We start from the raw sequence: 12984 nt of genomic DNA on the forward strand, positions 1-12984 counted from the left end.
GAAGAAGACGAAGAAGAAAGAAGAAGAAAGTGACATGGAGTCTTTGAAGCTGAGTCAGCAAATTGCTTTGACGTGGATAGGCTAGGTGAGACAAATGACGTGGATGATGGCTGCTGAGTCGGCTATTTCGGCTGCCACGCAGGATGTTAGTTGTTGGAACTTCTTAGGTGACTGGCAGGTGAAAGAAGAAATTAGCTGAGTGACCATTTTGATACGTTTTAAAGTTCAGTGATTGAAGTGATAATTGGACAAAGTTTGGTGATTTACTGAAAAAATTAACACGTAGAAATTTACTCACTATTATAACTCCAATCAGGCAACATGACTTGGTTTGCATATTCTGAACTTTATTAATCATTTTTAAGAAATTAGATGAAAATGTTTTAGCTATGTTGTTGATTTATTAGACTTTCATATTTATGTATGGATGTTGTGATTAACTTGTTAAATTTTTTGCTATTTTAGATTTTTTTTTTTGGAAATTTGAAAAACTATGTAGGGTTATATTTTTTTTTGTTTGATCTCATATTAACTTTGTTGTTATGATTTTATCTTTTGATTGTGATAATTTAGTTGGAAAGAACATTTTAATCATATTAAATATTTTTCTTTACATTGTTAGTTTAATATATGTTATTGAATTGTCACGCAAAATATTTATAATTTTATATTATTTTAAATATATAATGTCATTCGGTCCAACTGAAATAGGTAATCCACTCAAATCGACCAACTCATGACTTAAATATGAGGGCATTTCATTTCTCTTGGTTTAATTTTTAAAATATTGGTGCTGGGAGAATCTAACTTTGAATTAAAAGTAGAATTGTTGAATATAATATAAAAATATAAATTGGGTAGAAGTTTTTAATTTAATAAATATGAACAGAGTCAAGGCCATCAATAAATTTAGTGTCTGTTGACCCAGTTTATTAAAAAGAAAAAGTCGAAGGTCATCAATTCAGTATTTTAATTTGTTTTTTTTTAATAAGAGTATTTTAATTTGTGGCCAGCAAAAGAACCCACTCTGAGAAGGGACCCAAATTTAATATTTCATTTTTTTTCCCACAAAAAAGAGGGACGTCCACGATGGCACTCAGCCATTCCCTTGCTTTGAACCTAGCTTAAATCAACACTAGACCCCTCATTTGATTTCTGCATACCTTGTTTGCTCATTTGTTCTCACAATCTACAGTAATGGCAGAGGTAGCTCTTTTAACTCTAATTAAATTGGTTTGTGAGAAGTTGGGTTCCAGAGTACTCGAGGAGCTCGGTGCTCTGTCCGGCGTTGAGAAGGAGTTCAGAAAGCTGGAGAGCACTCTGTTGATAATCCAAGACGTGCTTGAAGACGCTGAGGTGAGACAGGTGAAGGAGAAGGCATTAAAGAGATGGCTGAGAAAGCTCAAAGATGTGGCTTTTGATATGGATGATGTCTTGGATGAATTCATGGCTGAAGCTGAGAAGCGGAAGATGGAGAAGGGAATGAAGGCAAAACTGCGTAACTTTTTCATCTCAGCCCCAAAGTTTCGTTATAAAATGGCTGGCAAGATGAAGGAGATCATGAAGCGGTTGAATGAGATCAATGAGGAAAGGTCTAAGTTTGATTTGAGAGAAGGTATTGTCAAAGAAGAGATTAGTGAGAGAGAAGAGACTGGTTCGTTCGTTGAAGAATCAGAAGTCTATGGAAGGGTTGAAGACAGGGAGAAGATTGTGGATTTTCTGATCAACTCATTGTCATCATCATCATCAAGTGAAGCTTATCTTGATGTTAAACCCATCGTTGGATTAGGAGGATTGGGCAAGACCACTCTTGCACAACTGGCCTTTAATGATGAGAGGGTATGCCAGCATTTTAGGAAAAGGATATGGGTCTGTGTTTCTGATGAATATGACGGCAAGAGGCTGGCAAGATCAATTATAGAATCCATCACTGGGACTGAGTATAATCTCAAAGATATGCATTCGTTGCAGAGGAATCTAAGAGAAAAGCTCAGAGGAGAGAGGTTCTTGCTTGTTCTGGATGATGTATGGAATGAGGACCACGAGAAGTGGGACAAATTGAGAACCCTGCTCACTGGTTCTGAAGCGAGAGGGAGCAAGGTCATTGTGACCACACGCAGTGCTAGAGTTGCTTCCATTATGGGTACCGTCTCTCCGCACTTGCTGACCGGGTTATCAAACCAAGACTGCTGGGTTTTGTTTGAGAAAAGAGCGTTTGGTTTTGGTGGTGCAGTGAAGACACCGAACTTGGTGGCCATTGGGAAGGATATAGTGAACAAGTGCGCAGGGCTTCCTTTGGCTGCCAAAGCTTTGGGAAGCCTGATGCGTTTCAGAAGAGGAGAAAGGGAATGGTTGGCTGTGAGAGACAATGAGATTTGGAGATTGCCTGAGCATGAGAACCAGATCTTGCCATCATTGAGGTTGAGCTACAACCACTTGCCTTCACGCCTCAAGCCTTGCTTCGCCTACTGCTCTATATTCCCTAAGAACTATTCGGTGAGGAAGGAGACACTGGTTCAGTTGTGGATGGCAGAGGGAATCTTTACCCGTGATCACCATTCATATGAAAGTGAGGATGTGGGGAATCGATACATTGACGAGTTGGTGGCAAGATCACTCTTTCAAGAAGTGAATGAAGACACTGATGGTGTGGTGAGACAGGTAAAGATGCATGACCTCATTCATGATCTTGCTCGCTTTGTTGCAGGTGAAGAGGGCTCCATTGCTGATGAAGCTTCAGGATATGCATTTCAGCAAGGCTCTAGATACTTGTCCTTTGTTTATGACAGACCGATATTAGACAGCAAGCCACTACCATTTCTCAATGAAACAAACAAGCTGCGCTGCCTCTACTTCATTGCAAAAGGGAAGATTAACCAGCAAGATATCTATGACTATGACTATGACTCTTTCTCCCTCTCTTCTGATGAAGAAGACATGATAGAGGCGGATAATAGGCAAGACCAAGCATCAAATCTGCCGGAGCTTAATGACATCTTCTCGAGTCTAAAACTTTTGCGTGCATTGCATCTGAGCCGCTACCCACTGATTAAAGAAATTCCGGTTTTGATAGGAATGATGAAACATCTGAGGTACCTCAACCTCTCAAGCACCAACCTTGAAGTTGTACCGCCATGCATTGGCCTTCTTCATTACCTCCAGACTTTGAATCTTTCTTGTTGCGAATGGCTTTGTATGTTGCCGGAGTCTATTGGTCAGCTCTCCAACCTATCAACCTTGGATCTCCAGTATTGCTCAAGTCTGCAATCCTTGCCAAGTTCCATTGGTTACCTTGAGAATTTGAGGAAGCTTGACTTGTCCTTGTCTCAGGAGATTGAAGCATTGCCTGAATCACTGAGCAGACTCTCCAACTTACAAGTTTTGCGACTTGGGCATTGTTACTGTGTGCGTGAGCTTCCACTGAAGTTGAAGGACATGAAAAGTCTGAGTCATCTAGATGTAACTGGTGTTGCACTGACTTGCATTCCTGCAGGAATAGGGCAGTTAACTAGTTTGCGAAGTTTGCCGATATTTATAGTTGGTGGAAGGACTAATTGCAGTATCAGAGAATTGGGCGGGCTCAACATTGAAGGGGAACTACACATACAACATCTTGAGAATGTTACAGACCCTGACGAGGCAAAGGAGGCCAATCTGGAAGCGAAGCAGGGTCTTCAGTCACTAAGTTTATCATGTGATGAAATTGCCTACAGAACACACGGACAATCCAGTGCTGATCACTTGCATGACATGGCCCCTCAAGCTGGCCTTGCTGATGGTGTGCTTGAAAATCTCCAACCAGGCACAAACATTAGTAAGTTGGTGATTGAAGGATATGTGGGAAAGAAGTTTCCCACTTGGATGATGGACTTACCGCTGCAGCTTCCCAATCTGGTTAATCTAACGCTAGATTCATGCATTAGATGTGAGACTCTTCCACCACTAGGACAGCTACCTCATCTCAAAGTCCTCAAAGTCAGTACTCTTCTTTCTATCAAGTGCATAGACTCCGAATTCTATGGAGGCCATGCTGCATTCCCTGTTTTAAAAGTTCTTGATTTATCTACGATGCAGATGTTAGAAGAGTGGCGTGGAACAAGTGAAGGAGAGCTCTTTCCGTCTCTTACTAAGTTAGAACTACATGACTGTCCTAATCTAAGGTCTCTGCCATCAACTTTTGCTACTATTACCGAGTTGATAATGGTGAATGCCAATGAAAGGGTGCTGCTCAGTGCGTTCCAGGATGGTGTCTTTCCAAATTTGGAGGACCTGAGAATTGGGTGCAGTAAGGATACCATTCCTCAATTGCTTGAACACACGAGGCCCTTGCTAAGGATTCAATCGACATCAGACTGGTGGTTTGACAGAGCCACAGAGCCCTCTCTGGGGCGTTGGTCGGTAGAAGAAAATGGAGGTAGATAATTTAAGTGAGGCTGGTGCTTTAGTGAATGAGATATTTTTGAGACCTTGTGCAGAGAACCGCATGAGCTAATTTATATACGAACTGTTCGTGTCTTTCAAATATAATTTGTGATTCATTTTCATTTTTTTTTTTAAAATTATACTCGAGGTAGTTTATAAATAAATCAATGCCTCTGTTGGCATGTGCCGTCTGTGATTGTCTCTATGCATAACTTAGCATGTTATCTATATTCTTCTACTCTAATTTATTCTATTTTATTTTCATATGTTGTTTGTGATGAAAAAGTGGATGAACCACATGCATTAAAACAGAAAACAGGCAAAAGGAGCCAAAGCTCTACAAAAGCACCACCAGGAGTGGTAAGAGGAGAAAGACCAAGGTCCTACAAAAGAAAAAGAAAAGAGAGGAAAGACCCTATAGGAGGAGGAGATCCTTTAGGGGTACATGACAGCAGAGCTAAGTCTCGCCCGGGGAAGGAGGCCTCGGCGGCAGAACAGACTGCTCAGCAACTCTGGGGCTCAGAAACTCCAGACTTCTCTTGATCTTGGAAACGGGCTCCTCAAGTTTTGCCTTTTTAGGCTCCGGCGCTGCATCAAACCAAGAAATTAACATGCGAACAATCTTCATAATAATAGAAACAGACGAGAGACAATTGGAATTAAAAATGCGTGCATTTCTTTCAAGCTATATATTCCAATTAATGGCTCTCACAAGCAAATCCCAAAAAGGAATTAGGGGTTTGGGAATCTTTCTCCTTCAGTCTCCCCAAAGGTCTATGAGGGACCTGGGCGAATGACAAACCCCAAAGAGTTGGCCAAAGAAAGTCCAAATATGCAAGGCAAAAGGACAATGAAGAAGGAGGTGATCAGCAGTTTCAACCCCCGCATGGCACAACACACAGGTAGTAGATTGAAGGAGATTACACCTGCGCAGTGCAAGATTCTCAAGGGTTAAAATTTTGTTATCCCAAGCTAACCAGTTAAACAGATTAATCTTTTTAGGACAAATACTTTTCAGAATTACAGGAGTTTTGTGACAACGCAAACCTCCATCATTCAAAAAGTTATAGAATGATTTCACCGAAAATCGACCATTAGTCGAAAGGATCCATGATTTTCCATCCTTCTCATTGGAGAGGTGCGCTACGGTGTTGTTAATAAGCGTGCTCCAGTCAGGGAGGTTACTCAAGGGAGCCATAGGAAGTCTGCTCATAAAATCCCGAATTGAATCCTCCTTATACCGGGCAACCTGAAATAATTGAGGCCAAATGTCTGTTATTCAATTTTAGAAGAAAGAGATACACCACCTCCCATAGAAAGTTCATCCAATCCCAATAAACTGTACCTGGTTTTTGAACCTTGCGTGATTTGTAACAACTATTGGCTAATTACATTAGGAACGTACTGTCACTTTATGGACAAACCACATTAGGAACATACACATGTATTGAGTAAATACCTTAATACACTTGTACTTTCACTTCATGTCTCCATGATTGATTTGTTTAGATGAGAAGAAATGTTCGTATTTTATTATATTTTATTGAAAACATTAAAGTCCAACAGAAAATATTAGCTATCTTCTAGAAAAACAGAATTGTCGCAAAGATCTAATCAAATTAGAAAGGAGTTATTTCAAAAATATAAAACATTTAATTTAATTTGTAATATTTTATATAGGCTAATTCTCATAGGAAGCTAATTATATATATCATTTTATTTTAAAATTTTTGCATGGATGTTTACCTTTTCCATTCTCAATGTTTGAAAATAGAAATCTACTAGGTGAGAAAAAAAATAACTGAACTATAAAAAATTATAAAATCAGAGACACCTTTAAGGTAAAACTGATAATACACTCCGCCATGAGACGTCGTAAGGTAGCAACAAAAGATTAGCATGTGTCGTCTCAATGTGACTCCTCACGGTAGGGCATCATGTCGATGTGAGATCCCAAAAGCTCTAGGTTTTTTTTTCACTTTATGAAAATGTTGTTCAAGCTTAGGTGTAGGTACAATGAATATTTCTTTTTAACTTTTACATGCTTGGCAGTTGAAAAAAAAAAAAAAAACCTCCTTTCGTGTTTATCTTTATATTAGGTTTTCAAAACCCTAGTCGTCGTTTTTTCCATTTTAGATTCCCGTTTTTATTAAAAAAAGGATATATCTAGCCTCATTTCTCTTCTCCCTTTCTGGTGTGTGGTGCCGGTAGCGAGGATGGAGATAGGTCTCATCGTCAAGGGTTTTATGTCACTTTCGTTGTGAGGTAAACATTCTTTTCCTAGGATCTAGGGCTAAGTGGTGGAATTCTTTTTGTCTCCTAGATCTTGTCGTGGCATTGCTTAACATTCTTTTTTAGGTTTTATGTTATGTGCTTAGTGGTTTGATTATCTCATGATGTGACCACCCATTGCATAGTGAATTTTCTACGTTGATTTGTAAGATTGTTGTTGCCTTCGTTCTCTATGTTTTAAAAGCATTACCTATGGTTTGGGGAAAATCAGATTTTCTTTTTCCAAATTTTGTTTTTCATTGAATGTGTAATTGGATTCAGTGTGTTGGCGCCCACTATTTTAGCATACACATATTATATATGTATATATATATATATATATATAATTTATGGGTTCGGATGGCTGTGTTTAGTAGAGTTGGGTTCTTTATATATTGATAATATATATTCCTTTTTATTATAAGGAAGCATAGTATTGTAATTCTATTTATTTGATTAGTTTATTAGAGTTCATAGATGCTATTGAATTTTGATGATGGATGTGAAATAAAATATTTGCTTATTTTTAGTTTGTCAATTTGGATGATTGTATCTAATTTGGATTTGTAATATTGTCAAATGAGGACCGTGTGATGAGGGTTTAGTATGCTGTAAAGGTTTTGAACAATTACCTGTTAGCTTTAGTCGAATGCCGATATACCATTTCAGTAGTAGGAAGCATTATTTAAATTTGAGTGATTATATTGTTTGCTTGTGGGGCCTTAAACCTACTTCTTGAATTAGTATAGCAGCCTTTGATACTCATGCCAAAGTTCTTCAGTTTAACCTTGTTATAATTGTCTTTAGTAGGTGGTCATTTAATGAGTGAGGTTAATTTGGTATAACTTTTAAGCTTGTGTGGATCATTGTTATTGATATCCATGGAATGTGTTATCAAATATAAGGTATTATGTGGAAGCCGAATTTTGGAGTGCATTTAGTTTTTGGAGTTAGACAGGTAAGTAAATTACATACAAATCGGTATATATATGCAAATTTCTTTTTCATAATTATTTAATTAATTTGGGTTTTACTATTTAAAAAAAATCCTATACTATTCAAAATTAACTTTTGTGCCTATCTTTTAAATTCAGAACTTATAGATATTCATTTAATTATTTATTTTTGTAATTATAATGTTGTGCTTAAATACGGATTATTATAAGTTTAGCTTGTATACTATTTTGTTTTTACTATTGAAGTATTGAATTGCTTAGGAATCATTATTTAAAGTTATAATCATAAACTCAGCTATTTGACCACTTGTATATGTAATCAGTTATTTGGTTAATTATTTGGGTTATTAACAATACTTATTTAATTAATTTATCATTTGCTTTGTTTTACGGATTAATGTATAGAAATATTGCTATTTTTTTTATTGATTGTTAAATGTATTATTGTTTGGAATAATTGATTATTTTTATTAGAAAACAGGATCACCGAATTTCAGTATCTCTGTGTTGAAAATAATTTTGGAACCGACATATTTTGATATAGTAACTTGTAGTCCCCAAATTAACTTTACAATAACCTTGTCATTGGAGGCTAAACACTGATCATGTCAACATGAACCTCTAACTCTGATAAAAAATTATAGTTTCGTACCGTTCTGTAAGTGAAGAATAATAGTCTCTAATAATCTGGTTCAGGTCACCGAGGGTAAATAAATGAACTTTGAAATCTGACTTGGGTTACCCTGTTTAAATAAAGAATTCTGATGTTTTGTTTTAGCATTAGTTATTTGGTGGACTTAAACATTCATTCGTTTGAAAAATTTATATTTGTTTGAAATTTTCTGATTTCTTGGTTTTATTCCGATGTTCATTACACAATATCACACTTGTGAATATTTTTGAAATTATTGAACTTTTTTGTGATCCCGATATTTTTAGTAGTTGCTTACTAGGCTCCCAAGCTCATTAAGTTGTTCTCTTTCCCTTTCATATTAGGAGTAGAATTAAGTGGTGGACAACTTAGCGGGATCGTTGAGCAAGCCGTCATCTAGTTGTTATCAAGTTAATAAACTCCCTTTTGTTGCGGACTTAACTCTTTTTGTTTTTGTTTAATGGTCATATTGGACAGTGTTATGTGTTCTCATTATATTTTGAACATTGTAGTTTTCTTTGCTCTTGAAATTTAGTGTCTCTGTTAGATGTTGTTCTTTCTAGTGTAAGAAAGGTTTTGAGGCCTTACGTACCTACTTAGTTATGGTCTCGTAGGTATGCGGCCATTTGTCAATGTTTCGGTTCTGGGCGTGACATTGGGGTTTAGAAACTCTAGCACTATAGAGTATAGATACCCAACAGATAAATGTGCGAGAAATTTTGATCATTGAGTAAATTGGAGGTAGCATTTGAAATTTGAAGTTTTGTTCATTGCACTCCAACTAAAAAATCCAAATAACGGCTTTTAAAACTAGTACTAGGTTTCGGTGAAATAGCACTTAGCTTGCAAGAAGATCCCCAAAGGTCTTTAATGGCCACAGGGTATGCTAAGTTGGTAAAAAAATGGCCAAAATTAAACAAAATTCTCTTCTTCAGTTTTCAGTCTTCTCTAATTCCCTCCTCTCTCTTCTAAAACCCTGAACTATACAGAAATGAAATATGTGAGTTGGTAGCTCCATGACACGTGACCATGGAGCCAGAGGATTAACCAAGTTCACTGAACCTCCAAAATTTGATGGTTCCCTGTAACATCAAGAATTATTTATTCAATCCTTGACGTTTGCCATGACATCAAGGCAGACTAATTCTTCTGCCATTTCAATTACAAAAACTTATAAAAATCATATAGATACCAGTCATGGATATACAATTAATAATATCAATAAGAAACCTTAGCAACTAAGCAGGAGACTTGTTCTGGTCTTCACAAACCATGTATAAAAGGCAGCCATAGTGCAAAACAGAGAGTAAGGAAGAGTGATCAATGGGTGAAGAAGTTAAGTTGTTTGGATTCTATTTGAGCCCCTTTAGCAGGAGAGTGGAGCTTGCACTAAAGCTAAAAGGTGTTCCTTTTGAGTACATTGAGGAAGACCTTGCCAACAAGAGTGCCCTTCTGGTACAGTACAACCCTGTGCATAAGAAAATTCCAGTGCTCCTCCATGGCGGCCGGCCGGTCATCGAATCGCTGATCATTCTTGAATATATTGATGAAACTTGGGATGGAAACCATGCCATTTTGCCTAAGGATCCTTTTGAAAGAGCCTTGGCGCGCTTTTGGGTCAAGTTTATTGATGACAAGGTGATACTTACACTTATACACTCTCACGTTTCATGTTGCTTGATTTATTCCTTTTGTTTTGATGAAGATTTGCGGACTATATTTGTTGATTTGTATTTATATACATACACACACTATATGATCATCATCATCAGAAATTATGTTTTTGATGATGATGATAAATAGAACTTGTTGTTACAGATTTTTTTTTTTTAATTAAAAGGGATAAAACATTAATTTATTAAACAGATGTATTCTTCTTGTTTTGCTGTTGAAGAGTGAGGTTTGGTTTTAAACACAGTTAATCTGCCTTGTTTGTTTCACTGGTTCTTGACGTTGAAATGTTTTGACTCTGTTAGATGGATTCCATATATTTGATCTAAAAGCAGGAGTAGATAAAACCTGGGAAATTGAACATATGGTCTCTAAATTTTATCTTCTTAATGCAGACATGTTCGTTTTAGTCTTTAAACTAAGACTGGTAGGAATAGATTTTAAACTATGAAATAATTGAGTAGATGTGGTCCATGTTTAAATTTTCTTTTAACTCATACACCAAAATATATGTTTTTATTCGAGGAATCCAAACAAATGTTGGATAAATATCACACTCGTCCCTGAAATGATAAACACAAAATATTCTTTTAAATTTACCTTTCTTTGTTTTTATGAAAGAGATGAATGCTGTCAAAGGACAAGTAGGTGCAGAGGTACACTGTTCTGTTTATGATAGTTTAACGACCTTTTGTGGTGCATTATAGGTAACTTGAAAAATCCCCTGTCATGCAGCTCTAGAGAGGAGGGATACACAAGGAATACACTATTTTCCACATGGGACTCACCCTGACAAATAATACTTGAGCCAGAAGCAGTGTATGAATAAAACATTTACCATATTACTAATATTTTGGCACATGAATTCGACTTTGCACTTTGTCCATGCACTACTTGATAACGTACCACTAGACTAGCCGGTGGTTGTTATGATGCAATCTCATTTGATGACATAGTAGATTATTTTATGTCTTTTTTTAAATATTTTGACAAAGGCAACAAATGCTGCCTCATAAGGGAGTTGTTAAAAGGACATGCAAGTACGGTGGGATTAGTTATGGTAACTAAGCGACCCCAAAATATTTACCATGCGCGTCGGGCTAACATACAGAACAATAACGACTTGTTATGTGTGCTCTAGTATTGTTATAAAATTTCTATGAAATTTATATAATATTGTATAATATTGTGGCACAATGGATTCGACCCCTTACTATTCACCCACCGTTCGAATGACTTACCACCAGAGCGAGTCTATTCACCCACCGTTCGAATGACTTACCACCAGACCACTCGCTGAAGATTAATTCTATCCAATTTCAAAGAATATTGGATGCATGTCTTTTCCTTCCTGTCTCTTGTGGTGTTCCCCTTTTGGTGATCCGTTTGTTGTTTTTTGGTTTTGTTAGTTGCTTTGTTGTTCTTGTTTTCTTTTGAATGAATCATTGGTTTATTCATTTTATTTTAAAAAAAAATATATATTTGATGTGAGCAAACTATATATAAACATTTATTTAATTATCCCAGCAGACTTTTGATTTCTAAAGAAAATGAAGGCATGCATATAGATGCAATACCTTTTGATAACATATAGTGGATAAGTTTTTTTTTATGTGACCTAAAACTATAACTACATATAGATATAGAAAACATTTGTTTAATTATCCTAATAAACTCTTGACTTCTATAAAAAAAGTAAAAACATGCCTATTAATACTTAAAAGTCAAGACTTTTGTGGTTCACATTGATTAAAGCTGTTATTGTTGCAGGTGCTCGGTGCCCTGTGGATGTCATTCTGGAGTGATGGAGAGATGCAAAAGAACTTCATGGAACAATTAAAGGAATACCTGCAGTTGCTAGAGAACGAGCTAAAGGGGAAGAAGTTCTTTGGAGGGGACACCATAGGAATAGTGGACATTGCTGCTAATTTCATAACTTTATGGGCCATTGTTCTTCAAGAAGTTGCAGAAATAAGCTTAATCAATGAGGAAAACCATCCAATCTTGTGCAATTGGATTGAAGAGTTCCTAAGCTCTGAAGTTGTCAAGGAATCCCTTCCTGAAAAAGAGAAGTTATTTGCCTATTTTCATGCCAATAAGGAAATAATTTTTGCCACTAAGGCCCCTGCTTACTGATGGCTGAAAACATGGAGTAGCGTTTGTAGCACTATATCGTGAATAGGATTGGCATGACATGTTAAAGATATATATGTTGGCCTTGTAATTCTGATCACTAGTGTTATGTTTGCATAAGACTCTTTGAATGAATAATATATTGCAAATTGCATAATGCTGTTTAAATGAATGATGTACGGCAAACTGGCAATATAATAAACGGTGTTAAGGTCATCCATATAGGAGTCTTTTATTGGGGTTAAGGAGCTACAGAGTAGCTATTTATTAGAAAACAAAAAGTTTAAACAAAGCTGACAAACAGAAGAACAAACAGAAAAACAAAAGAAAAGACAACTAAAGAAACAAACAAAGAAACTCAGAAATGAAGACCAGTATTCTCAAACATTTTCATTAACCATCTTGGCATATCCAATCCCTTGTGGAAAAGAGAGATGTGTCTGGCTTTAATCCCATGACCAGCTAATGCAGCAGCAACTTTGCTTGAAGTGTGTTGAATAAGATTAATTTGGGGGTTGTTCATCAAAGATAGATTGTATCTGATATCATTTGTGATGTTTGAAGCTCTCCAATGAAATGATTCCCGATTGCCGTGAAGAAACAAACTCCCAACAATCATTTGAACTGATGTATATCTTGGAGCATCTCCCATTTCAATCACTGATCACCTTCATTGCCTCAATAATTGTTGCTATCTCCATTTTGACTCTCCAGTTAATGTCAATAGGTAGAAATCCTGCACATTCAATATTGGTATTAGAATCCACTATAATAAAAACCCCCACCAGCTTTACTTTTGATCGTTCCATGCTGTTGCAGAGAAAATTCCCATTGTTCAATTTTGAGGGCTATTCTACGGATAATAGGTCAGCATTTTGC

At 36.5% G+C, this 12984-nt stretch overlaps 2 protein-coding genes across 2 annotated transcripts; both read left to right on the forward strand.

Annotated features, from left to right (window-relative positions):
- The first annotated feature begins 1124 nt into the window (after nucleotides 1-1124).
- LOC120265604 (putative disease resistance protein RGA3) lies at nucleotides 1125-4608 on the forward strand. Its single transcript, XM_039273551.1, has 2 exons — nucleotides 1125-3975; nucleotides 4075-4608. The coding sequence occupies exons 1-2, from the start codon at nucleotides 1198-1200 to the stop codon at nucleotides 4420-4422; spliced, it is 3126 nt and encodes a 1041-aa protein (XP_039129485.1). The 5' UTR covers nucleotides 1125-1197; the 3' UTR covers nucleotides 4423-4608.
- Nucleotides 4609-9531: 4923 nt separating this feature from the next.
- LOC120265605 (probable glutathione S-transferase) lies at nucleotides 9532-12205 on the forward strand. The gene is made up of 2 exons (XM_039273552.1): nucleotides 9532-9939; nucleotides 11743-12205. The coding sequence occupies exons 1-2, from the start codon at nucleotides 9625-9627 to the stop codon at nucleotides 12106-12108; spliced, it is 681 nt and encodes a 226-aa protein (XP_039129486.1). The 5' UTR covers nucleotides 9532-9624; the 3' UTR covers nucleotides 12109-12205.
- The last annotated feature ends 779 nt before the right edge of the window (nucleotides 12206-12984 follow it).

The sequence above is a fragment of the Dioscorea cayenensis genome, chromosome 7, assembly GCF_009730915.1.
Source record: "Dioscorea cayenensis subsp. rotundata cultivar TDr96_F1 chromosome 7, TDr96_F1_v2_PseudoChromosome.rev07_lg8_w22 25.fasta, whole genome shotgun sequence".
NCBI lineage: Eukaryota > Viridiplantae > Streptophyta > Magnoliopsida > Dioscoreales > Dioscoreaceae > Dioscorea > Dioscorea cayenensis.